Source organism: Mus musculus, chromosome 15, assembly GCF_000001635.26.
Source record: "Mus musculus strain C57BL/6J chromosome 15, GRCm38.p6 C57BL/6J".
Lineage (NCBI taxonomy): Eukaryota > Metazoa > Chordata > Mammalia > Rodentia > Muridae > Mus > Mus musculus.
This window is the reverse complement of record NC_000081.6, coordinates 39,254,814-39,281,792: the sequence shown is the minus strand read 5'-3', so window position 1 is coordinate 39,281,792 and position 26,979 is coordinate 39,254,814. Positions and strand designations below refer to the sequence as shown.

The 26,979-nt window shown below is 38.2% G+C and overlaps 1 protein-coding gene across 26 annotated transcripts in view; it reads right to left on the bottom strand.

Moving 5' to 3' along the window:
* The window catches only part of Rims2 (regulating synaptic membrane exocytosis 2), a 486,087-nt gene that overhangs the window by 402,580 nt on the left and 56,528 nt on the right, over window positions 1–26,979 (bottom strand). For 23 of the 26 annotated variants that reach the window (XM_017316372.2, XM_017316375.2, XM_030248291.1 and 20 more), the window contains exons 1-2: window positions 6,785–11,361; window positions 6,293–6,379 (exon numbers count right to left, since the gene is read on the bottom strand). The exons of 2 other annotated variants lie outside the window; for them this stretch is intronic. In XM_017316372.2, the coding sequence (XP_017171861.1) occupies window positions 6,293–6,379; window positions 6,785–6,903 (206 nt within the window). In that variant the 5' untranslated portion in view covers window positions 6,904–11,361. Of the gene's footprint in view, window positions 1–6,292; window positions 6,380–6,784; window positions 11,362–26,979 lie in introns of those variants that run through there. One more of the 26 variants, NM_053271.2, reaches the window with a different exon arrangement.

The window sequence follows — 26,979 nt, the reverse complement described above, 5'->3', positions numbered from 1 at the left end:
TTGAACATGGAAGAATTGAGATGGTGATCAAGTGGAAGCTTCACTCCTACTAAGTTCATAGCGCCAGAAGGCACTCACACTCTGAGAGGAGAAAGGGAAGCATCAGTCTTGCCCAGCTATGAACCCTGTGAGCCACACAAACCCATAAGAGATGGCCACCGGTGCAATAGCGACACAATGCTCCGGGGGTATCCCTCTCCCATTTTTATTGTCTTCAGGCCAACACCATGGCACAGAACCCACACCTCAAACTGCTAAAGTGGACAACAACCTGATACCAGATAGGTCAAGGGCCCCAGGACAAAATGTACAGTTGTTATTCTCATAAATAAACATAACAATAAAACAACCCCTAATGACATGTTGCTTACCCATTGATTAGTACATCACTTGACTCTCATCAGAGGAGCTCTTGCTAAAACAGTAATTAATATAGAAACCCACAGCTAGGCAATATGCAGAGAATGAAAAACTATGGAATAATTAGCCCTAATTGGGGTATCTTTATCACATCTCTCCCCTCAAGGCTCAAAGATCTATGCAGAATAGGGGACCCAAAGACTGCAAGAACCAGGGGTAATTGACAACAACAACAAGAAAAAAAAAACAAAAAACAAAACAACAACAACAAAAAAAACCCAATGTTTTCAGACACAACTGGGCTGGTACATATATGAATCCAGAGACTGTAAAAGCATGCATAAGAATTGTGTAAGTTTGTCATGAAAAAAAAATGCCAGCACAGAGAAAGGAAGTGGGCATAAAGTCCCATTGCTAGCCAAGAAACTATTTGCAATTAATAGCTACTGGGAGAGGGAAAAGAGGGATTTTTTTCCCCCAATGAAATGACACTGAGTAAATCAACCAAACTTCAGTGCTAGTCCCATGTTAAGAAGCCACTGATAAACAACAAATGCACTAAATAAAGAGAGAATATTAAAAGCAGTAAGGGAAAAAGGTCAAGTAACATATAAAGACAGACCTATTAGAATTACACCATACTTCTCACCAGAGACTATGAAAGCCAGAAGATCCTAGGCAGATGTCATACAGACCCTAAGAGAACACAAATGCCAGCCCAGGTTACTATACCCAGCAAAACTCTCAATTACCATAGATGGAGAAACCAAAGTATTCCATGACAAAACCAAATTCACACAATATCTTTCCACGAATCCAGCCCTTCAAAGGATATTAAAGGGAAAACTCCAACACAAGGAGGGAAATGACACCCTAGAAAAAGTAAGAAAGTAATCCTTCATCAAACCTAAAAGAAGATAGCCGCAAAAACAGAACCCCAACTCTAACAACAAAAATAACAGGAAGCAACAATTACTTTTCCTTAATACAAAGAACTCAAGAACCTTGACTTCAGAAAATCAAACAACCCTATTTAAAAAACAAAGAATTCTCAACTGAGGAATATCAAATGGCTGAGAAGCACCTGAAAAAATGTTCAACACCCTTAATTATCAGGGAAATGCAAATCAAAACAATACTGAGACTCCACCTCACACCAGTCAGAATGGCTAAGATCAAAATTTCAGGTGTCAGTAGATGCTAGCGAGGATGTGGAAAAAGAGGAACACTCCTCCATTGCTGGTGGGATTGCAAATTGGAAAAAGCACTCTGGAAATCAGTCTGGCGGTTCCTCAGAAAATTAGACATAGTACTACAAGAAAATCCAGCAATATCTCTCCCGGGCATATACCCACCAAAAGATGTTCCAACTTGTAATAAGGACACATACTCCACTATGTCCATCGCAGCCTTATTTATAATAGCCAAAAGCTGGAAAGAACCCAGATGTCCATCAACAGAGGAATGGGTACAGTAAATGTGATACATTTACACCATGTAGTACTACTCAGCTTTTAAAAATGAATTTATGAAATTCTTAGGCAAATGGATGGATCTGGAGGATATCATCCTGAGTGAGGTAACCCAATCACAAAAGAACACACATGATATGCACTCACTTATAAGTGGATATTAGCCCAGGAACTTAGAATACCCAAGATACAATTTGCAAAACACACAAAATTCAAGAAGAAGGAAGACCGGTGTGGATACGTCTTTCCTCCTTAGAATGGGGAACAAAATACCCATGGAAGGAGTTACAGAGACAAAGTTCAGAGCTGAGACGGAAAGAAGGACCATCCAGAGACTGCCCCACCCGATTTTGCTGACAGGACCGTGATATAGCTGTCTCTTGTGAGGCTATGCCAGTGCCTGGCAAATACAGAAGTAGATGCTCACTGTCATCTATTGGATGGAACACAGGGCCCCCAATGAAGAAGCTGGATAAAGTACCCAAGGAGCTGAAGGGGTCTACAACCCTATAGGTGGAACAACAATATGAACTAACCAATACCTCCAGAGATTGTGTCTCTAGTTGCATATGTAGCAGAGGATGACCTAGTTGGCCATCAATGGGATGAGAGGTCCTTGGTCTTGCAAAGATTATATGCCCCAGTACAGGGGAATACCAGGGCCAAGAAGCGGGAGTGGGTGGGGAACAGGACGTAGGGAGGGTATAGGGGACTTTTGGGATAGCATTTGAAATGTAAATGAAGAAAATATCTAATAAAAAAATACAAACTAAAAAAAAAGAAGTAGCTGATAATCACAAAATGAATTCTATGAGGTTTTTTGTTTTTTATTTTCTCTCTGTGTGTGTGTGTGTGTGTGTGTGTGTGTGTGTGCATGCGTGCGCGCGCGTGTGGTTGCATGTGCATGTGTGTGCACACCCATACATGTGCATGTGCTTTGTTTTGGTTTTTGTTATTTTGTTTTATTTTTTTAATTAATATAAGTACATTCCTCCCTTCCTTTCCCCACAACTCCCAAATCCTCCCATTTATTGATTCCTGCCTTCAAATTCATGGCCTTTTTTTCACCAATTGTTATTGCACACACACATATATACTTACGTATATACATATTTAGTCCTAAATGTAATGTCTTTAGCCCATACATTACTTGTTTGCATGTTTTCAGGGCTGACCATTTGTCATTGGACAACCAATTGATGTGCTCTTCCACTACCTCTCCCACTTCCAGCTCTCCTCAGTTGCCTAGAATTCTTTGTGTAGGGTTGAGGCTTTATGGTCATTTTCCCACCCACTGTGGGATGTCCACTAGCGTCCTTGTTCAGCTCACATTTGGGGGATAAAATTTCCTTATGCCCAGTCAACTAGATAAAACACCATGTGTTTAAAAAAGAAATAAAGCTCTGATGATACTGTTTACATTTCTAGAGAATTCTATGACTTAATTACACTTAATTACAGTTGACATAATTAACTACTGTCAAAACATGGTCCAAGAATGGAGTCGTTTAAGGAGAACTCAGTGCTTGTGAGAAAACAAGAAAGCTAAGTGTCTTGTGACCTCATTTTCTTCAAAACACAAAACTGCTCTTGGGATGTGCTCTCATGCTCCTCCCAGGGGTAACAGATAGGAGTGAATTTTACTTTTACAAGTAACTATAAAATGATCCTCCAGAGTAACTGGAAAAATAATAGTGTCTTCAGAATGTATAAAGCAGCACTATTAATAATAGCCAAAAGACTAGAAATAAGATAAAATATTTCAGACTAAAATAGGTAAATAAAATAAAACCTACTAGGATCCAAAGTATTATACAGTAAAAGGAATAAGTGAGATAGAGATACTTGAAATCATACTGATGTATCTCATAAATATATTATGGAAAATGAGATAAACACAATAGACTCTTTATCATATGGTAGATTTCTGTAGCCTAAATAAAAATAGACAAAACTAATGATTCTATGTAGAAAATAGTGGAAATATAGAGGTCAGGATACAAATTACCCCCACCTCAAGGATGGGAGGCGATGTTCCTGATGGAGCACGAAGTAGGAGATGGCTGGTAGTAGTCAGCTTCTTGACCATGATGCTCATTTCCAGACACATTCCCTACATATAGCAAGTCAATGAACCACACACTTCCAGTTGATGCATCTCTCACTGAATGTATTATTGGCATAAAAACAGCAATTAACACTTTTATACCTTTATTTTTATTGAGAGAGGATCTTGCTATGATCTATGCTACTACATCCTACTGCAGTCTCCTGAGTGCTGGGATTATAGGCATGTACCATAACAGAAATAGCATTTTCTGAATAAACAACATAATTATTGTGGTTCTTATTTACTTATTCCTATATTGAGCCCAAGGAATTTCAGATGGCTCTAAAGTACACAGCAGATGCAGTCAATTTTAGATTATTCAAAATGAAAACTATGTTGGACCCGTAAATATGTGCAATAACTGCTTGCCCCATTCATTTCACAACTATATCAACTGTTTCACCATGACCAGTCAAGTATCAGTAAGTTCACAGACTAAAATAAAAGATCTTTTCTCAATACTGCCATCAGTCTTCAGAAAAAAAAAACAGAAATAACAAAGGAAATGTGAAATTAACAATTTGCTTTTAGAAAGAGGATGTCTGTGTTAAGTAGCTCTGGCTTCCTGGAACATGCTCTGTAGACCAGGCTGGCCTCAAACTCACAGACACTTGCATATGCCTCCTCACTGCTGGGATTGAAGATGTGCACCACCACACCCAGCCAAAATTAATGCTATTTTCTAAGCCTTCAATTTCTACTGGCATTAGCCTTCAGAATATACGGTCAATACTCTGAAGGTCCATATCTCCTTGTCTGAATTAATAAGAAACTACTTTTATTAACTTTCATGTCTAACCCTAGATCCTGTTCTATTACACATGAGGACCCAAGCAGAAGAGTCCGGCACTGTGGCACTCTGTCTAATCTTCAGCAGAGACAAGCAGTGAGGGACTGACTCTCTGTGACCTGAAATCAAAACATTCAGTCTTCTGGAAATAAAGAAAAATGGGGTGGGGGCAGTAAAGGAAAGAAAGGGGGAGAAAGAGGAGGGAGGGAGAGGAGGGGGGAGAGAGAAGGGAAAAAGAAAGAAGGGAGAGAGGAAGAGAGGGAGGGAGAGGAGGGGGGAGAGAGAAGGGAAAAAGAAAGAAGGGAGTGAGGAAGAGAGGGAGGAGAGGGAGGAGAGGCAGAAGACGGATGGTTGATTAACAATTAGCCCTTGGTTAAAAGTTCCCAAATATTGTTCCTAGATTCATATTTGATAGCTAAAAAGACAGTCCCTTTTTTCTGGGCTATTGAAAATCACTTCAGAAGAATCTTTAAAATCCCCCTAAAGTATGTAATCTTTAGGGGGGGAAGTCAATGACTCTTGACTAAAACAAATGAAAAAATAAGGTAAACAGTTTCTATCCAACACAAAAGAGGACTGGTTTCCTAAAATCACTGTAGACAGCAAACGTCCTTTCTGATATACTTCTTGGTGTGAATTTTCATTATAATACTATCCTTAACTTTTGGCCTTAAACAAATCTTAATCCAAGACATTACAGCATTTTTGTAGGAAAGTATTGAACATTAATATTAGAATTGTTTTTATTGCAATTGCTACTCACCGGGCAAATTTCCATCAGAAACAAATGAAAATCAAATGTGAACTATACTAGATGTTACTACCATTGTTCAATGTGTGCATGTTTCCCCTCTTCCCATGGCATGATAAGACATTTTAGACTCCCCTGCATCTAGCTAAGATCTTGTAATAAGTTTGGGTCAATAGGTTGTAAGCTCAAATGACTTATTTCACTTTTATTTATACAATTAAGAATAAATATAACCTGTGAAGAACTTCTTTCAAATCTCTTAACTAAAAGGAATGGAATATAAAGTTTTTAGTGTTTCAAATCATTGTTAGAATACATTACTATGTTCCCCAGTCATGTTTTATAATCTAAAAATATATTCTGTGAATCATGATTTGATAACCAAGTAAGTTTAGTAAAGTGTTATGGCCTAATCATAGGTTCTCAGAATTGCTTTACTAAATGAATCTGCTTAATCTTTCCTAAAACAACTTATCCAAACTATTTGACTACACAACAAATTTAGGGGTTACTAGCTCTTACTACCCTCTAGCACTTTTGTTTGGAGATACTCTAGAATATACTACATTATTGGAGAAATATGTTTCTGGGCAAATATGACTTACATATTCATGTTCTTTTCCATGACCTCTAAGTTATCCTTGTTTTCTGTTTAGATTTCCATGGAATAAGTAGTGGCAGAATTAGTGAACTTTCACCTCACAGTTTCCCTCCCTGAGGCACAGAATTTCAGGGCAGAATTTTAATTCACACTCTTCAGTGTTCTATGTACCATAGATACTGTTAGTCTATGCAGACCGCTTACTTACGTCTGGGGCTCCTTCTCATTGGGTTGTTTTTGCTGGGGCTGCAGAACGTTATTTACCAGTTCAGTGATCCCACTAAAGGGAAACCACCTGTTTAAATAAGCAAATAATGTGACTGAAAAACCAAAAGAAGAACAGTGTAGATTCAATCTTTTTTACGAAAAATAATAATAAATTTTTAAAACACAGGCACAAAAGCTACAGCCAATGGAAATGTGAGCTCCAATTATCACCAGGCAATCAGAAAGTAGGAAAATTAATTGAACACTCAACTAGTCCACAAGCAGGCAGCAAAAAACTGCATCCAGTCACTATGTGGATGAAGTAAGAAGCTGCAGGCAGCTCTCTTACAAGCCAGAGAGTCAGAAAGCAGAAGACACACTAGCTGCAGCCTATCCAGTATTAGTATAAGCTAATACCATCAAAGGTGCAGAGAGCAGAATACGGCAGAAGAACAGGAGTCAAGTGTACTGCACTCGGAAGACGCTTACTTACTGTGTCGGTTGTGCTTTGTGTTCTTCTTTGATCCTAAAAAAATAAGTTTGCACAACTGAGTGCACTGTACTAAAGCAGCAATTTCTACCTATACATTTGTAGTTATATATAAAGGACATAAAATTTAGGGTTACTACACAGGAAAATTAAGTGCTACACCATAAAGAATTGAGCATTTCCGTCAATTTTATACAAAGGGGGAAGAAAAGAGGTAAGTTGGCTTGTTGGGTTTTTGTGGTTTGTTTTGCCGTGGTGCTAGGGATTTGCAGGGCCATGTACATGGTAGGCAATCACAGTATGCGTGAGCTACATCCTCAGTCCATGATAAACTGTCCTTCTACTAAAACTCTACAGAGATTTACAGCAATGTTTTAGTCACAAATTTTATAACATATTTTTACTTTAAAGTATCATAGTAAATATGGTAAAATTAACTAAAAATACTTTCTATTTACTTGTTTTAGTTTATTTTTAAAAATAAGTTGAAGGAATGTTTTTAAATAAAACATGGGATTTTTATAAATGAATTTTTAAGGGCTTATAAATTATTTTATGCCTAAAGGATTAGATAAAAGGAAGTAGAGGGGGTAATATAGTCAATGTCTCATAAACTAATATTACTAATACTGTATATTTTTAAATAGTCATGCTAACATAAATTCTTCATGTAAGTATAGTATAATGAAAGTAAATTTAAATAAATACTATGTAAGTAAGTAACTATAATAAAATCAAATGCTTCACTTTCAATTTTAAGAGCTCTTCAGTCATCTAAAACTAAAGGTCAGCTCTCTTACTTTCTTAAGTAGGATTTTATATTATCAAAACACTGGTCAGGACCTGACTCAGAAGCAGATGGCTCTTAGTGGATGTGATATGAGTAACTGCACAGTTTTTAACAACAAACTCCCCCACTTCATGTGACACCCATGTAAATCACCCTTGGGGTTAGTATTATTCACTATACCTTATTAAAGTCAAACTATTCGCTCCATAGAGTGTATGCTCTGTAAGCTCTTACCACAGTTTTCAGGAGATGAGGAGGAAACTGGATCAATATACAGCAGTCGGTATGATATCTAACAGCATCGAATATTTAAAACACTAAGAAGGATCTCACACAGGGTAGTGATGATTGGTAAAACTGGACTTTCTACAAATAGCTAAGAGCTGTCTTGAGAAATAAACTTACTTGCTCAAAAGACTAAAACTTGGTAAATAAAATTTACTCAACAACCTAGGATTTTTCATTACAAAATTGCATCAATAATGCAAGCTGAATCTTCTCTTTAAGTGGGATTTTATGTTAGTTTTATGGTATGGAATGGTTCATCGGGTCGACTTAGCTGAATTAGACAACATTGTGAGACTGGTGAAACAGCTCACAGGAGGCATCTGTGCAAACATTCCAGAAACACTTCACTAAGAGTAAAAGACTGCCCTCAGTGTGGACAGTACCAAGCAGCAGACAGAGGCCCAGATGACAAAGGGAAGAGAAAGCCCGTGGCACAGGCGTGCTCTCTTTCTCACTCTGCGCTTCCCACCCACCCACCATATGGTGAGCAGCCTTTCCCATATGCTCCTGATACCATGGCAGTGTCAGGAGCAGCAACAGATCCAGCTGACTTTAAAGCAAAAGCTATAGGAAGGGCCAACTGAGTGCTAGGATACCTAAGATAGACTACCTGAATGGCAGAGATTTAACAAGGGTTCCTTGTAGAGTCAGTCAGACAGAGCCTAGCAGACTGTAGAAAAGAGAAGCAGAAGACTAGACAGAATTCTGAAGCTGAGGCTCTCAATAGGCACCCAGGAGACAAATGCTGGGAAAGGCAAAGGGGATTCTAGAAACTGTACTGCAGACATTGTGGTAGTCTTCTGAGAGGCACAATGTAAACACAGGCAGGCAAGCCTTCCATGCTCCCTCAAGGCCTAGAAAACCCTACATGTAATCCCAAAACACCAGAGACAAGGTTGTAATTGGAAGATGAGGGGGAAATTCTCAGACTGGGAAATTTTGTCTAAAAGTTAACCTCCAACCCACAAAATCCTTCAGCCTGAGAAAGATACATTAACTTGTTTGAATTTACTGAGAAAAGCAGGCTCCAGCCAAAGCTGTAGAGAAAAATACAAAAGGCAATGCAAGGGAAGGGGCAAACCACATCATCCCAATTACAAAGAAATATTCAGTTTCATCTTACTGCTTTTTTATATTTTACACTTTGTACTTTAATTGTACAGTGTGTTTTAGTTCATATCCTCGATGAAAAGGCTTTTATGCTTGTCCTTTCTATACCTGATCAACAAGGTTTTCCTCTATTTCTCTTGTCTGTCATCCATACACCCTCCTCCTCATTCTTTCGGGACTCACTCTTTTCTGGTGTCAACTCCTTCAATTCATTACTTAAACACGGACACCCGTATCACTACAGAACTGTAAAACTACACTTTTCTTATTCAGGCTGTCTCTGAAACTGACTACTGGTGAATGAGAGCAAAAGAAACAGGAGTCTTGTACTGCAATGGAACACTGGGGCTATCCTAAAGTCATTATATTATCTAGTACAGTCACCCTCTGCCAAAAAATACTGGAGGAGAACATAAATGCAAGTGAAGACAAGTCACCCACGGGACTTGGGTAAAAAACGTTAGAGAAAAAGGTTGGAAAAGGAGAGGAGGGCTGTGGAGCACGTCCCTCTCAAGGGTCCTGTTGCTGTGCAGCATACTCCATGAAAGAAATGTTCTCACTTTTCCAAAGCAATAATAATAATAAAGGCACAACTAAGTCAAGAAATTGATGTGAATCAGGATAAAATATGTTAATGTGATGTTTTTGTCCACTGTCAACATATCTAGTACAGTTGTCTAATGCTGTAGAAAGCACCATGACCAAAAGTAACGTGGGGAGGAAAGGGGTTTTCCCCTTACAGTCTATCAGGAAGGGAAGTCAGGGCAAGAACTGCACGGAGGCAGGACTGAAGCAGAGGGTGTGGAGGAAAGCTGCTGACTGCCTTGCTCAGTTTGCTTTCTCAGACAAGTCAGGCCCACCCGCTCAGTAGCTGCACCACAGCTGGATCTTCCCACACTCGTCATTAATCATGAAGATCCCTCACAGACTTCCCTATAGGCTAACGTGATGGAGGCAATTCTTCAACTGAGAGTCCTTCCTTCCAGATGACCATAGCTTACTTCAAGTTGGAGAGAGAGAGAGAGAGAGAGAGAGAGAGAGAAAATAAAGAAAAAACGATCTACTATTGATGTAGAGAGAGAAAATGAAAAAAGAAAGAAAAAAAGCATCTACTATTGATGTGATTGTTTCCCAAAATTCATATTTAATAACTATTGCATATTATATCATAAATTTACATGAAAAAGCATTACGACGGGTGACATCATACAAGTCATCATCAAGCAAGAGTGTCACAGTGACCAAGGGATTAAAGCATCACCAATGTCAACAATTCCTAAAAAGCATGACGCTGACTATCAGGACAACAATTTTTCTGACATAAGATGGCTAAGTTCAGGCCAAAGGTTAAAAAGATTTTATGATTTACAATGTTGTTAACTTGTCTGTGATATCAAAAACAGAATTTATGCCACAATTTGCCAGTGAAAACTGGCTTATAAATATAATATTTTTCTTGGATTCAACTACTCATTTAAAGGAGTTAAACGTGCTTCTTTCAGGTGAAAACCAACTTATCAAAACAATATTTCCCATCTTAGCAGTAGTATGAAACTGAACTTACAGTGAACTCAACTTAAGGAAGACAGCTCCATGCATTTTGACGTTTGCTAAACATGATCCTGTGAACAGTGAAATTATGTAGCCTTGATTGTCAATCTGATTCAATAATTTGAAACAGATTTTAAGTTTTTCAGGAAAATATTTTGGTATATTTTCTACTCCATCTTTACTTGACATAATTATGACACCTGCCAATTTTCAAACAATAAATGGAGCTTCAGTCTGATATTTAACTTGAGAAGATGTTACTCATATCTCCTTACTTGACATTTACAAGATCTATCTCCCAGAAACAAATATCCCTGGCTCCACAATCACAATTCTTGTTGTTGACTTCTGGCAGCACTTAAATCTGTGAACAACTATTTGCAAGATTGAAGAACACGAAGTGTAAAATTAGAACCACAATGTAGGATGAGGAACTTAAGAGCTGATTGAGGACTGTAACCAAGTCCATCAGTCCAGACACTGGTGCAAATGCAACGCCACTAGTTTTACCTCATCCTTGTATCTCTTAGTTTTATAGTTAAGAGCTAAAAAAGTCAGTTCTCTGTTACTCAAATGTGGTCATTATATGGCTAAAATTAGGACCGACTTGATTCTAAACAGCTCTCCAAATGAGCTGCGGAGAGATCTCAGCTGGCGTAGTGTAACCATGAGCTACTGAGCTCCATCTCCAGTGCGTATATAAAGTCAAGCACTGAAGCCTATTTATTTATACTCCCAACACTTGAGAGGTAGAAAAAACAAGAGGATCCCCAGGACTCACTGGACAGTCTAGCCCAGATATCAAGTCCCAGGTCTCAATGAGAGATCCTGCCTCAAAAATTAAGTTTGATGGACTTGAAGTCAAGACTCAAGGAGGATTCCAGGCCTGCACACAGCCTTACACATATGAACACATATACACACTCTGAACATGCCATAGAGTTCAGCTGGTAAAGTCCTGTCTAACATAGTAAGTTACAACCCAAGGTTTGATGTGCACTGCATAAACCAAGTATGATAGTGGACATTTATAACCCCAGCACTCAGGAGGAAGCAGCGGGAGAAGTCCAGGGTCATCCTACATAATGGGTTCCAGGGGAGGCAGGGTTACATTAGACCTTGTCTTACATTCTTGTTTGATTTTGCCTTTTGAGACAGGGTATTTCTAAATAGCCATGGCTATCCTGAAACACACTATATGTAGACCAGGCTGACCTCAAACTCACAGAGATCCACCAGCCTCTGCTTCCAGAATGCTGGGATTATAGGCATGCACTATCATACCTGGCTACTGTATTTCATACACTCTGAATAGAGCAATACATAATTAGTATCATTTTGTGAGAACTCTTGCTTTTTTCTGTGCTAGAAAATATTATGAAAAATATACACAGACATTATTTTTGTTCATCTGCTTCATAAGCGTTTGTGTATTTAGTGAGTGACTGAAAACAACTATTTAATCTTTATTTTTACCAAAAATTTTATTTGCATTTTATTTTATGCACATGAGTATTTTATCTGCATATAACTTGCGAAAGTAGCTCATGCTCTTAGCTTCTGATCCATTGCTCCAGTTCTAAGATGATTCTTCTTTTTCTAGATTGACCCAGAAAAGCCAAAAGGTTAGATGCCTCTGCTCTATATAGTAATATTCTTCTTTTAAACTTGGCCCATAGTAAGCAATACATTTTATGTGCATCATATGTATTTGCACAAACGTATATAACTAAAATGAAATTCTATGAAGTAATACTAAGTAAAATATACACTAGTATTATCTGTTACTTTCTACTTTGTCTCTGTTCTTTTTATTAATGGTGGTTTATTTATTTATTTATTTATTTATTATTGGGTATTTATTTCATTTACATTTCCAATGCTATCCCAAAAGTCCCCCACACCCTCCCACACCCACTCCCCCACCCACCCACTCCCACCTCTTGGCCCTGGCATTCCCCTGTACTGAGGCATATAAAGTCTGCACGACCAATGGGCCTCTCTTTCCACTGATGGCCGACCAGGCCATCTTCTGATATATATGCAGCTAGAGACACGAGCTCTGGGAGTTACTGGTTAGTTCATATTGTTGTTCCACCTATAGGGTTGCAGATCCCCCCAGCTCCCTGGGTACTTCCTCCAGCTCCTCCATTGGGAGCCCTGTGATCCATCCAATAGCTGACTGTGAGCATCCACTTCTGTGTTTGCTTGTACAACCACTCTGGAAATCAGTCTGGCGGTTCCTCAGAAAATTGGACATAGTACTACCGGAGGATCCCGCAATACCTCTCCTGGGCATATATATCCAGAAGATTTTCCAACCGGTAAGAAGGACACATGCTCCACTATGTTCATAGCAGCCTTATTTATAATAGCCAGAAGCTGGAAAGAACCCAGATGCCCCTCAACAGAGGAATGGATACAGAAAATGTGGTACATTTACACAATGGAGTACTACTCAGCTATTAAAAAGAATGATTTATGAAATTCCTAGGCAAGTGGATGCACCTGGAGGGCATCATCCTGAGTGAGGTAACCCAATCACAAAAGAACTCACATGATATGTACTCACTGATAAGTGGATATTACCCCAGAAACTTAGAATACCCAAGATATAAGATACAATTTGCGAAACACATGAAGCTCGGGAAGAACGAAGACCAAGGTGTGGATACATTGCCCCTTCTTGGAATTGGGAGCAAGGCACCCATGGAAGGAGCTACAGAGACAGAGTTTGGAGCTGAGACGAAAGGATGGACCATCTAGAGGCTGCCATACCCAGAGAGCCATCCCATAATCAGCCTCCAAAAGCTCACACCATTGCATACACTAGCAAGATTTTGCTGAAAGGTCCCTGATAGAGCTCTCTCATGTGAGACTATGCCGGGGCCTGGCAAACACAGAAGTGGATGCATACAGTCAGCTATTTATTTTTTTAAGACAAGGTTTCTCTGTGTAGTCCTGGTCATCCTGGAACTCCTTCTGTTGCTGAAGGCCATGCAGGAGGAATGACAAATGGCTTTAAAACTCATGGAATGCAACCCACGGCTTACTACAGCCACATGGATGGGCCTCGGTGTGGCCTGAGGACCATGTGTCCTGAGGACTTCATGCTGTTATAGGGTGCTGCCCTGCTTGCTGCCCTCACATCCCTCTTACTCTAAGAATTGTATGAAACTCTAAGGGGCTTCCAGTCCCTCGCTGGGCAGCATCTCTGGCACTCACAATAATACTGCTTGATCTCTTTCATCAGTCATTGCTGCTGGAGCAGATTATGATTCTTCATCCTAGAGAAGAACTTAGAAATGTAGATTCTAAGTTTAAATTTATGATTCTTTTAAGATTCTTACAAGATTACTTTAAAATATAAATAATAAAATAATTACTTCTTTCTTTGTAACCGCAATTGCCACCTGCCAGTAAAAGAAACTGGCTGAGAAAACTACGTTAGTTGCTTTCACTGTGTTAATCTATAACAAGCTGTTTGGTTATGAATGTACATGGGTTTTCAGAATAATTTGTTTTCTTTACCTGTACTATGTAATGTTATTTCTTGTAAAGGTATTGGAAAACACACTTTTTTCATAATCATTTATTAGAAGAAAACTAAAACATAATCACATTATAACTGTATAGTGCTTGAAAGATTTTCCTGGGATATATAAGCTATGAAAGAAGGAATAGAGAATCGGTGACTGGAATATTCTCTCCCATCCATCAACTATATGCACATGTATAAAGTTTGTGCAAATGGGGGTTGGAACATTGTTCCTTCCATCCACCAATTGTGCATATTTGTGTATGTATGTGTAGAATACTTGAAGCTTGGCTGCTGGAGATTTGCTCTAACAATCCTATGTATGAATATGCATATGTCTGCCTGTAGGTCTGTATGCATATATGTATGTGTATACATGCATATTTGTCTGTATGAAGTTACTGGACTCTGGCTTTTGTTCCATCTATTCGGAGCGTGTGTGTGTGTGTGTGTGTGTGTGTGTGTGTGTGTGTGTGTGTGTACAGGGGAATTTTCTCTTTCCTTCTCTTTCTCACTGACCCCCAGGAGTTAAGAGTTCATAGTTTTTCCACTGGCCACAGAGAGTGCCAGCCCCAGGAAATTAAGCGTTGTTCCCTCAGAGTTTGCTGAGTCGCTTCTCTAGCTGCTGGCTGCCTTTGGCAGCAGCCGCTGTAGCTACCTAGATCCACCCTGGTCAGCAGCTCTAAGCACTGACCCTCAATGGCTGCCTGCCTCAGTTTATCCACCATATGGATGCCAAAGCCAGTCATTGTCTGCAGACCAGGCTGGCCTAGAACTCAGAGATCCACCTCCCTCTGCCTCCTGAGTGATGAGCATAAACGCCTGCACCACTGCCAGGCATAACCTCTCTTCTTAATTGCTAGGTCTAGTGCTACTAAATTGATTTCATGACCCTTAGTTTAAAAAGTACAATCTGCAAGCAGCACAGATAAGTTATAGTTTCTAACTAAAGGCCAGTATTCATACTCTGAGTGTTTGTTCATGGTGTTCATGGAGTTCGGAACACTCCTAATGCTTAGAGAACAAACTGGCATTTCAAATGTCCAAATCATATGGCGTGCCTTTAGAATCATTCTTATACATGCACATAGGCATGGCAGGTTACTATGTTGCCATACAGATTCTAAGTCACTGTCATCATGCAAGTTAAGCATTAAAAAGGACATTGGTTTATTAAGACCAGAAGGGAAGCAATGATGTTGGACACAGAAAAAGAAATGAACATTAAGTAGACATAGAGGCAGGAGGTGTGAGACCTACTAGGCTGACAAAGGAAGCAAATCCTGAAAGATAAACACAGCCAAAGCCAGCAAAATAAGTAGAACCTGAAACAAGAGCCTAAGCAAAGCCAGGGCCAGAAGGGGAAGCAGGAAACAGCACAGAAAAGGAAAAAGGAATGTGCACTGCCAGAATGGAAAAGGCTGATGGCATGAGGCAGTCTTGTGCATGGGCACAAAAAGCATGAGACTCCTTTGTCATGTGTTCTCTGAGGCTAGCAGAGAGCTCAACTTCAAATGTCACTCAGACCACAGTACAGAAAAGCTATGTAGTCATTGGTTCTTAAAACTGCTGCATAGCACTCCTTTCCTTCCAGTAACTTTGACCTATTTGTATTAGAATGCTCAGATGAGAATATATATTCTTGATCTGTTTGATTCCTTTCACAGCCAGATTTACAATTTAACGTAACATCTACCACATTGTTTCATGATGCCCTGGTGTCTTTAAAGCTTCACACATACAACTATGCTTGAGAAAGAACTATGTTCTTTTCATGAACAAAATATTGAGATTAATGTTATAAGACACGGAGAGATGCTCAACAGGTAAGAGTGTGTACTCCTCTTTCAGAGAACCTGACTTTGGTTCCCAGTGCCAATATCATGTGGATCACAATAGCCTGTAACTCCAGTTCCAGGAACCTAGGCCTCCAAAGACATGCAAGAAACACACAAACTCACACGGACACATAGACATATACATAAATAAAAACTAGATATTTTTAAATTCTTATTAAATGAAGGTAATCTTTTCACCTTTCTTGTTTTTAGTAGGAAAAAAATATTCCAGTAGAGTTCAAAGATTAGTAATATAACTATTACAAAATGGGTACCGATTGACAAAATAATTAAGCTATGTATTTAAAGAATTATCGAATGTCTTTTCCTTTTTTTTGATTTTTTCACAAACAAGAATCAATGCTTCTATAACAAATTTAACTTCAAATGGAAGCCAAATTCTGACATGGCTTTATCAAAATCAGATTTACTACTTAGTAATTCACCAGCAGTTAGTTTATGATTACTCAAATGTACAACAGAGAAAGGCCTATATAGTGATGATTTGCTCTAACTTTAGGTGACACAGACCTAAATTAGCTGACAATATAACTAAGTACCTACAGGTAAATAATTTTAATAATAAAAAAGTTAGCAATATGTATGCAAATATCAATTAAATGATTAATATTTTATAAACCATAAAGCATTAATATACCAAAGGAATCTTAAAAGTCAGAAATTGCCCATAATCAATTGACTTATTGAAGTAACACCTAAAGGTTTTTGTAAACTGATGATGGTGATGATGGTGATGATAAATGTGATGATGACGACAGGCTAAGATTCCAAAAGCAAGAGTCAGAAAAAATTTAAAGGAGCAAAATGTACAGATTCCCTACAGCCCAATAATGTTCTAATATATTTTGAGATGTGGTTTATAAGACAGAAACACTGAAAATACCCTGTCAGGGCTAAAGGTACTGCTCAGCAGTAGAACACTAACCTATTGTGAATGTTTGAATGAGAATGGCCTCAAAGGTTCAAATGGTTGTAAACTTGGTTCCCAATGGTAGAACTGTTTGGAACAGATTAGGAGGTATGGCTTCGTTACAGGAAGTCACTAGGAACAGTCTTTCAGAATTTAGGTAAGACTGAAAGAAAGGCTTGATTGCACTCATGCACTTTATATGTCATAGTAGGGAAGTTAAAGTTGTATTTGTTGAAAACAGAAATTCTTATGAGTGTCACTTGCTAATTATTCAGTAGACAGGTAAAGAATACCTACTCTTGTCAAGAACGACACTACAATGTATGCACATGATAGCTGCTTTTTGGAATGTACTCTCTAGTAACCACATTAATTCATACTCTCAAAGACCAACACAGGTACCTGGGTGGGGAGTTCCTTTCATTACAGCATTCAGGGGGCAGAGGCAGTGAGTCTCTATGAGTTCTGTTCAGTGCCTGGTGATAGAGTGAGTTTAGACCAGACAGGACTACCAAGTGAGACCTTGCCAAAAAAGTACAGATAACACACAAGAAAGATGAAAAGGCCTGATGTATACAGCTCAGTGGCAGAGTGTGTGTCTACCAAGGTCACGCCCTGGGTTCCATCCCTTGCACTGAGGGGGGGAAATGGGGAAAAAATTGGTCAAAGAATGTCTATAAATAGATCAAATAAAGTAAAATAAAACAATAGTATGCTCGAAAAAAAAAAAAAAACCAAACCAATAGTACAATAAAACTCAAAGTGATCCCAAAGCATCTACGCTTAGCCACTGGCACAGGAAAATATTAAAAATCAGTACCTCTGTCAATAAATGTTACAAATTTGATTTTAAATGTTGAGTTCTCCCTCCTCAAAGGCAATGTTCCAGTGAAGTTCTAGTGACTATTTAAGAGGATATTGCAATTCCTAATCTGCATACACCAAACACAAGGGCACACAAGTTCATAAAAGAAACACTACTCCAGCTTAAATCACATACTGGCATCCACACACTGATGGAGGGAGACTGAAGTGCTTCCTCTCACCAACAGACAAGAACTAAAAAGAGAAATGCTGCTGTTAACTGATGCTTTAAACTACATGAACCTAACAAATATTAATAGAGCATTTCACTCAAACACAAAAGAATATACTTTCTTCTTAGCACCTAATGAAGCTTTCTCCAAAATTGACCACTTTCTTGGACACAAAGCAAGTCTCAACAGATACAAGAAAATTGAAATAACATCCAGCAACCTATCTGGCCAACATAGATTAAAACTGGGTTTCAACAACAATAGAAGTCTTACAAACTCATTGAAAACAAAAGACTCATCATACAGTGAAAAATGGTTCAAGACAGAAATTAAGAAGTTAAAGACTTTCTGGAATTAAATGAAAATTAATATATAATATACTCAAACGTATGGATCCAAGTAGCAGCTATTCTAATAGATAAATTCATATCACTAAGTGCCTACTTTTAAAAATTGTTGAGATCTCATATAAGTAACTTAACACAACACTTAAACAGTCTACAACATAAAAAGAAATAACACCAAAAAGGAGTGCATGGCAAGAAATAACCAACTAAAAGTGAAATCAACAAAACAGGAAAAAACATACAAAGAATCTGTAAAACAAAGAGTTGGGACAAAAAGGAAGATGGGGAGGAAATCCAAACAATCAAGGATATACATTAAAAATGTGTACTCCACCAAATTGGAAAATCTAAAAGAAATAATTTTCTCAATATCTGCTACTTACTAAGTTTAAATTATGGCCATATAAGCAATTTAAGCAGCCCTGTAACTCCTATAGAAAAATACAGCAATCATTAAAACTCTCTCAACCAAAAACATAAAAAATAAAAAAGTTCAGGGCTAGATGCTTTTAAGACAGGATTCTAGCAGGGTTTTAATGAGTTAATGCTAATACTACACAAATTATCCTACAAAACAGAAACAAAAGAGACATTGCCCAATTCATTATAGAAGACAATTACCTAATCCCCAAACAAACCCAACAAAGACCCAGCAAAGAGAGAATTACAGACCAATTTTTTTATCAACATAGATGCAAAAACACTCAATCAAATACCTGCAAACTGAATCCAAGAACAATTCAAAAAGATCATCCACTATAATTAAGCAGACTTCATTCCCAAAATGCAGATAAATCAACATACATAAATCAATAAATGTAATCCACCATATAAACTGACTGAAAGACAAAAACCACAGGATCATCTCATTAAAAAAAGGCCTTTGACAAAATCCAACATTCCTTCATAATAAACATCCAGGAGAGATTAGGGATACAGGGACATACTTCAACATAATAAAAGCAGCTTACAGCAAGCCCATAGCAAACATCAACATAAATGAAACAAAATTCAAAGCAATTTCACTAAAATCCAGAACAAGACAAAGTTCTTCACTCTCTCTATACCTATTCAATAAAGTGAAGTCTTAACTAGAACAGTAAGACAACTGAAGGAGATCAAAGAAATATAATTTGGAAAGGAATAAGTCAAGGTATCTTTATTTGCAGATGATATATGGCATTTTGTTTTCTTTAAAAAATATATTTATGTGCATATGCGTTTGTTTTACTCCCAGGTGAAGAGTAAGAGGCTGCTTCACAGCAGGTGATTGTGATTTGCCTGGTGCACTAGCAGAGGTATGAACTTTGTCAGCTGAAGATGGCTTTCTGGGGACTCTGGAGAAGGGATACATGGCAGAAGCCTGAGAGAGCACGAGGGCTTGGGGCGCTCAAGAAGGAGGCTGCTGCTCCCCTGCTGCTCCTCATTGCTGTTGTGATTTGACAAGTTGGAAATAACCCAACCAGGAAAATTGGACTTGAGCCAAGGAACCAAAACCCTCTAATCAAAAGGAAGTAGCTATAGAGCTCTACATTCCCTTCCCCCTCTAACCTTCATTCTCTCCTAGTGTTGGGGGGGTTGAAAGGGATTAGGGTGGAATAACGGTTAGAAAGGAGGTAGAGTTATAAGAAACTAATAAAATAATTTTTAAAATAAGCCAACAGTAGTATACATAAGTGACCCCAAAAATCCTACCAGGAAACTCCTACAACTAATAAATATTTTCAGCAAAGTAGCTGGATACAAAATTAACTCACAAAAAAATCAGTAACTTTCCCATATACAAACAACAAACAGCCTGAAAAAGAAATCAGAGAAAGAACACTTTTCACAATAACCTTTAAACTATTAAAAATATTTTGAGGTATCTCTAAATAATCAAGTAAAGACTTTTATGAAAAAAAACTTTAAGATATTGAAGAAGGAAATTGAAGAAGAGATCAGAAGATGGAAAGATCTATCATGCTCATATATCGGTAGGATTAATATTATAAAAATGGCCATCCTACCAAAAACAATCTACAGGTTCAATGCAATTCCCATCAAAATTCAGAAGGAAAAATTCTTTATAGAACTCTAAAGGAAATTTTTCAACTTCCTATGGAAACACAAAACAAAAACCAGGATGGATAAAACAGTTCTAAATAATAAAAGAACTGCTGGAAGTACCCACCATGCCCAATCTCCAACTTACAATAAAGCTAAAACATAGCATTGGCTCAAAAGCATACAAATGGGTCAACGGAATAAAACTGAAGACCCAGACATAGGTCTGCACACCTATGAATACCTGATGTTTTTTATAAATGATCCAAAAATATACTGTGATGAAAACAACATCTTCGACAAATGATGTCGGTCAAACTAGATGACTGCATGAGAAAGAATTCAAATAGATCCAGACTTAATCTGCACAAAAGTTAACTCCAAATCAATCAAAGATGTCAACATAAGACCAGATAAAGTGAAGGTAGTCCCAGTGACTTTCTCTGGCTTCTGCCTGAAGATTTGGATAGACTTCTCTCAACTACCATATCTGCCTGTGTGCTACCATGAGGATAATGGACTAAACTTCTGAAACCGGAAGCAATCCCTAATTAAATGCTACTTTTATAAAAGTTGTTGTGGTATCTCTTCCTAGCAATAGAACACTGACTAAGACAGAAGTTGGTACAAAGGAGTGGAGTATTTCTGTGAAAGTACCTACCATGCTGCTTGTTGGCAGAATGTGAACTTTGGAATTAGGAAAGCAGTTTAACACCAAGTGGGGCTGATGGACCACACTAGTAGGAACATGGAAGACAGTGGCGGTGAGAGCAATGTAGATTATGACAGCCAGCCTAACTTCAGAGAAGAATATTAGTAAGTATTCTAGAGACTTTTTTGTTTGGTTTGGTTAGGTTTGGTTTTCTTCCTTTTTTTTGTTTTTTTTTTTTTTGTTTGTTTTTTGTTTTTTGTTTGTTTTTTTGTTTGTTTTTGTTTTGCTTTGTTTCAAAGTCTTCTTTTTTATTGAATATTTTATGTATTTACATTTCAAATGTTATCCCCTTTCTTGGTTCCCCCCTATTCCATCTCCCCTACCCCTGCTTCTATGAGCATGTTCCCCCACCCACCCACTCTGGCAGTCTAAATGTAAGCACCAAATAATGGAGGAGGCTGAGCCCAACTGGACATCTCTCATCACCAAATGAAGTTTCCAGTCCCAGAAAATGGATTACAAACAGTTGAATTGTTGGCCCAAGGGGTCCCATGGAAATCTCCAAAAAAAACCTATGCTATTGCAAACGCTTTCCACAAACTGGTGGTAAGGACCTGTTGCTGAAGATACCTACCCAACTCATTGAACACAGAGAAGTTGAACAAGTGGCTACTTAAAGCCTTTACCCCTATAAACTAGTGTTCATGATACTGCAAGGTACTCTGCATGCTACCAAAGGAGAAAGGTAAATACCAACCCAACTCCAAACCCTTAGATCCACAATGGTGACCTTTCCTACAAGATATGCTGGTATTATAGTGCCACAAAACTGTGAGAGTAACCAACCAAGTCTGATTGATTTAAGGCCCATTGTATGAAACCCATATTTGGTGCTGTTAGGTAGCCAAGAACCTGGGACTACATTAGGCCAGGGGCCAAAAGAACATACCAATAAAATGATTCCTAACAATTTTCTGCTATACTCACAAATCAGTGCATTGCTCTGTCATCATCAGAGAACAAATACTGAGACCCATAAGCAAAACAATATGCAAAATGAGAGACCTTAGAACACTCTATCCTAAACAGGATGACTATGTCAAATCCTCCCCCCCCCCCACCACCCTAAATCTTAGGGAACCCAGGAGAAGAGGCAGAAAGAGTGTAAGAGTCAGAGGAGAGGGAGTCCACCAAGAGAACAAGGCCTTCTAAACACAGCACACAAAGCACATATGAACTCAGAAACTAAGGCAGCATGCACAGGACCTACATGGATCTGAACTAAATGGAGTCCTAGAACTGAGAGGAGAAGTAGACACACCCCACCATCTATAACCCAGAAACTATCTCCAGTGATAGCCACTTGAAAAATTAATGTTCACCAAGGGAGTCTCCCTGGGGAAACACCATACTTAAGGCCCAAAAGTAGAGAGCCAACACTAAATGAATTCAATCGCATCTCTGGAGGTTCTTTTTCTCATGTGTGTCAATGCATATTTTTTCAATACTGCACAGGTCCTTTGCATATATACTATGGCTTCCAGATTTGTGTTTTTATGGGATTGCTCTGTGTGTGTGTGTGTGTGTGTGTGTGTGTGTGTGTGTGTGTTTCCTGTGCTTTTTTTTTTTTTTTTTTTTTTTTGGCTCTTTTTTCCCCCTGTTATTTAGTCCTATTCTGACTTGTTTGTGTTTGTTTTATTTTATTATTGTTCCTTAGATGCCTGTTTTCTAAGGAGAAAGGAAACAGGTGGGGATCCAGAGGGGTGAGAAGGACCAAGATAGAGTTGAGGGAGGACACACCATAATCAAAAAATAGTGTATAAAAAAAATCTATTTTCGGGCATCCATCCCATAATCAGCCTCCAAAAGCTGACACCATTGCATACACTAGCAAGATTTTGCTGAAAGGACCCAGATATGGCTGTCTCTTGTGAGGCTATGCCAGGGCCTGGCAAACACAGAAGTGGATGCTTACAGTCAGCTATTGGATGGAACACAGGGCCCCCAATGGAGGAGCTAGAGAAAGTACCCAAGGAGCTAAAGGGGTCTGCAACCCTATAGGTGGAGCAACAATATGAACTAACCAATACCCCCCCCCCCCGGAGTGCGTGTCTCTAGCTGCATATGTATCAGAAGATAGCCTAGTCAGCCATCATTGGGAAGAGAGGCCCCTTAGTCTTGCAAAATTTATATGCCTCAGTACGGAGGAACGCCAGGACCAAGAAGTGGGAGTGGGTGGGTAGGGAAGTTGGGGGGGGGAGGATCTGGGGGACGTTTGGGATAGCATTTAAAATGTAAATGAAGAAAATACCTAATTAAAAAAATAAATTAAAAAAATCTATTTTCAATAAAAGGAAACATGGGTAGCACCGATTGTATGTAATGAGTATTTGATAAAATGCCATACAACACAAAGTTGGGTGCTGTAGCAAAGTGGGGGTGGACCTGAGAGAAACAGGGGAAGGGGTGAATATGATTTTTTAAATGCATTGTACAAAATTCTCAAAAAACTAAGAAAAATTTTAAAGGAAAATAAAAAATTCAAACAAAATTTGTACATGAATGTGCATAGCACCATTATTCATTAACCACAGAAAGTAAAAACATCTCAAATGCCCATAAGCTAAGCTATAAACTGAGCTACAGGAAAATAAGGTGTAGACTATACATACAACTGAACAGTATACAGCCACTTAGAAAAAGGTAAAAATTAAACATCTTATGGCATGAATGACTCTTGGAAATATTACTGAAAATGCAAAAAAACAGACACAAAAAACTATGTACATATATGATTCCATTTATAGGAAATATAAGGAATAGAGCAGTCCATAGATGTGAATTATGTTAGTGGTTTGTTGGGGGTTAGTTTGGTATTGTGTATACAAATGCTAAATTCTGAATCTCCAGATCTGGTTGCAACCAAAGAGCAGATTCTCATGTAGATCATTTGTTGTGTAAACCTTGCTCCCTAGTTTAAAGCTATTGGTTAAAAGAGGCAAGCAAGGTTTAGTTTACCAGGCTGGAGGTCACAGGTAGGGACTATGAGGAGAGAGAAGGCAGGAATGAGGGAGGAGGAGAAAGAAAGATGGAGGAAACAGGAGGTCTCCACTAGATGTGATGGACCAGCAACATGAAGCTGAGTAAAATGTCCCCTGCGGATGGACTGATGGAGCAGAAATAAACCAGGCAAGACTCAAACAACAATATTTGAGGAGCACAGCTAGGGAATTAACAGTCTACTGCAGAAAAAAATAGATTAGGGGTAATTCACCCAGTAATTGTGCTAATTCCATAGGACTTTACCTCAATTATGGGGGCAGGCTAGGTCACATTAATAACTAGCAGAGTTATTAAATAACATTTCAATTTTCCACTTACAATGGGTAAGGAAGGGGTAGTGGAGAGGACTGTTTAATGGGTACAGAGTTTCTTTTGAGTTGATAAAAATGTTTAATAGGCAGTGATCCTGGATGCCCAACTTCAGATGTACCAAATGCCACTGAATTCTATACTATAAAATTATTAAAGTTGCAAAAGTTGTATGTGTGCACTTTATAATAAAAAAGAAATAAAATACTAGTACAAATTACAATATAGATGACCCTTGATAGCCTTATACTATATGACAAAGCCAGTCGCAAAAGAGAGCCAGCCCTGGTAGCATAGGCCCGTAATCCTAGATCCTTGAGAATCTGAGGCAGAATGATTGCAAGATCAAGGCCTGGTCTAAATCCCAAATTCAAAGCTAGGTTAATTTGGCAAGATCCTTTCTAAAAATAAATCATTTCAAATGGTCTGGAAGCATAGTGGTAGATAGCTTCACTATCAAGTACAAGGTTCCTTGTTCAATCCTCACTACTAATAATGTGTATGGTTTTATTTATATAAAACATCTAGAATTCATAAATCAATAGAAAGTGAATTAGTGGTTAAAGAGGGTGGGGGAGGGGAGGAGTAAGTGCTAAATAAAAGGTTCTCTTAGAGGAAATGAAACTGTTCCAGAATTAGACTGTGGTTTCAGCTACACAGTGTAAAGTACTCATCTGTGAGCTTTGAAAGGTTGAACTGTTATGATATACAATAAATCTATGTGCATATATGATATATGTGCATGAGGGGGAAAGGGGAGGGGAGAGGGAGGGAGAGACCTTAAAAAACCCAAGTCACCAGGAAAGTACTAAAAATTTAAAAACAAGGATAGACATAAGAAGCCTTAACTAGGGTGGGTAGGGGAGCAGGGCGGGGGGAGGGTATAGGGAACTTTCGGGATAGCATTTGAAATGTAAATAAAGAAAATATCTAATAAAAAAATATGATGGAAAAAAAAGCCTTAACTAGCCTTAAAGCAGAAGAGACCCTGCTTCTCTCCTGCAACCCTGCACTTCTACAGCAAAGGCTTAGTAGTAAAGCTGGCATCTTTACCTTTAGTAAAATTCGGTACACATTCCACTAATTTTGAAGTTAAATATTTTATCCAATTCTATAGAATCAAAATATGTGCCAAAGAACTAAACAGCACAAAAATCAGACTTGATACTTCTCTTCTCCTTCCATGTAAGTACCCTGGCATCTAATACAGGCCAATAAAAAGAGTGTCATCCAGGCAGTGGTGGCACATGCCTTTAATCCCAGCACTCACAGAAGCAGGCAAAGGGTTCAAGACCAGTCTGGTCTACTTAGAGAGTCCAGGACAGTGAAAGCCACACAGAAAAATCCAATCTCAAAACACAGAAAACAACAACAAAAATGGAATGTGCCCTTTCCTTTTCTTTTGTTGTTGCTGGTGTGAAAAGTGAAGTGTGTGTGTGTGTGTGTGTGTGTGTGTGTGTGTGTGTGTGTGTGTTTAGTATGTGGCACATGTGGAGTTTCTGTCAGGAAAATGTCTCAACAGGTCAGGAATAGTAATTTGTTTCTATCTGTCTAGTTTCCACCATAGTCATAAGAGACATAGATTTAAATTTATAATTATAAAAACATAATAAGATATCAAGACATGGCAAATGGGTTACATGCCAAATGTTGAAATAGTCATCTCTGAAGAAGAAAAGGGGGGGTAGTTCTTTTATATATTTGATTTCCTAAGTTAATTCATTGAGTATATGATTTGTTTTCTTTGATCTTTGGTGTTCAGGTTTTATTGTTAGTATACAAGAAATATTAGTCAAGTTGATGACAGTTCCTATTTGATATAAACAACTTATAGACATAGAGATATTAGAACAACCCACAACATAAATATGGTATTTGGAATTTCATATTTTCATTAAACAGTAAAAACAATTCTTAAAATTAACATATTTTTGAAATACCAAAACATACCTTAAGCTTTTTATTCCAATATGTTCGTTCCCTTTATCTGTCTGCACAGTTTCTGAACCCTTACACACTGACATGTGTCCTAACCACTGGCATATTGTATGAGTTACCTTTCCATCTCTCTACTCAACCAAGAAATGTGATTAAATGCTTGAACTGCATAGTCAACAAGACAAAAACTTTTACTTAAAATTTAATTTCCAATCCTGAGAATTCTTTATATGAAGAACATGTGCATTCATTTCTAAGATTTTTGTGGAAAAATAGCATGAAGCCTAAAACTTCACCATAAAGTCATAATTCTAAGAAAGATTAGTGTTTATAGTCAATCCCTGCTTGTCTCTTGTTTATGCATCTGTTGTGGGCAGAGACTTCTCATTGTTCTAGACATCCACTTGTTGCAGGATGTTTGATCACACAGTGAACTGCGAGATTGTGTTATTTACTGAAGTCTGCTTCTAGTTGTGGTGTGACCCCCTTTATTGCAAACAATGAAGATAACATTCATTTATAGAATCGGAAGCACCCATGTTTGAGAATGATGTATAATTGAGGGGCAGACAAAGTGATGAATCAGAGAAAGATTTGACAGAATGAGTCAGAGACAGAATGTGCCCAAGTCTCACAAGAAGAGAGAGGATAGGAAAGCTACTTAAGGGAGCAATGCAGAGAAAGGGAGAAGGCAGTTTTCCTAAGACAGTTATAGAGAAACAGGTTGCAGAGAGAACAAGCTAGACACAGATGAAGACAG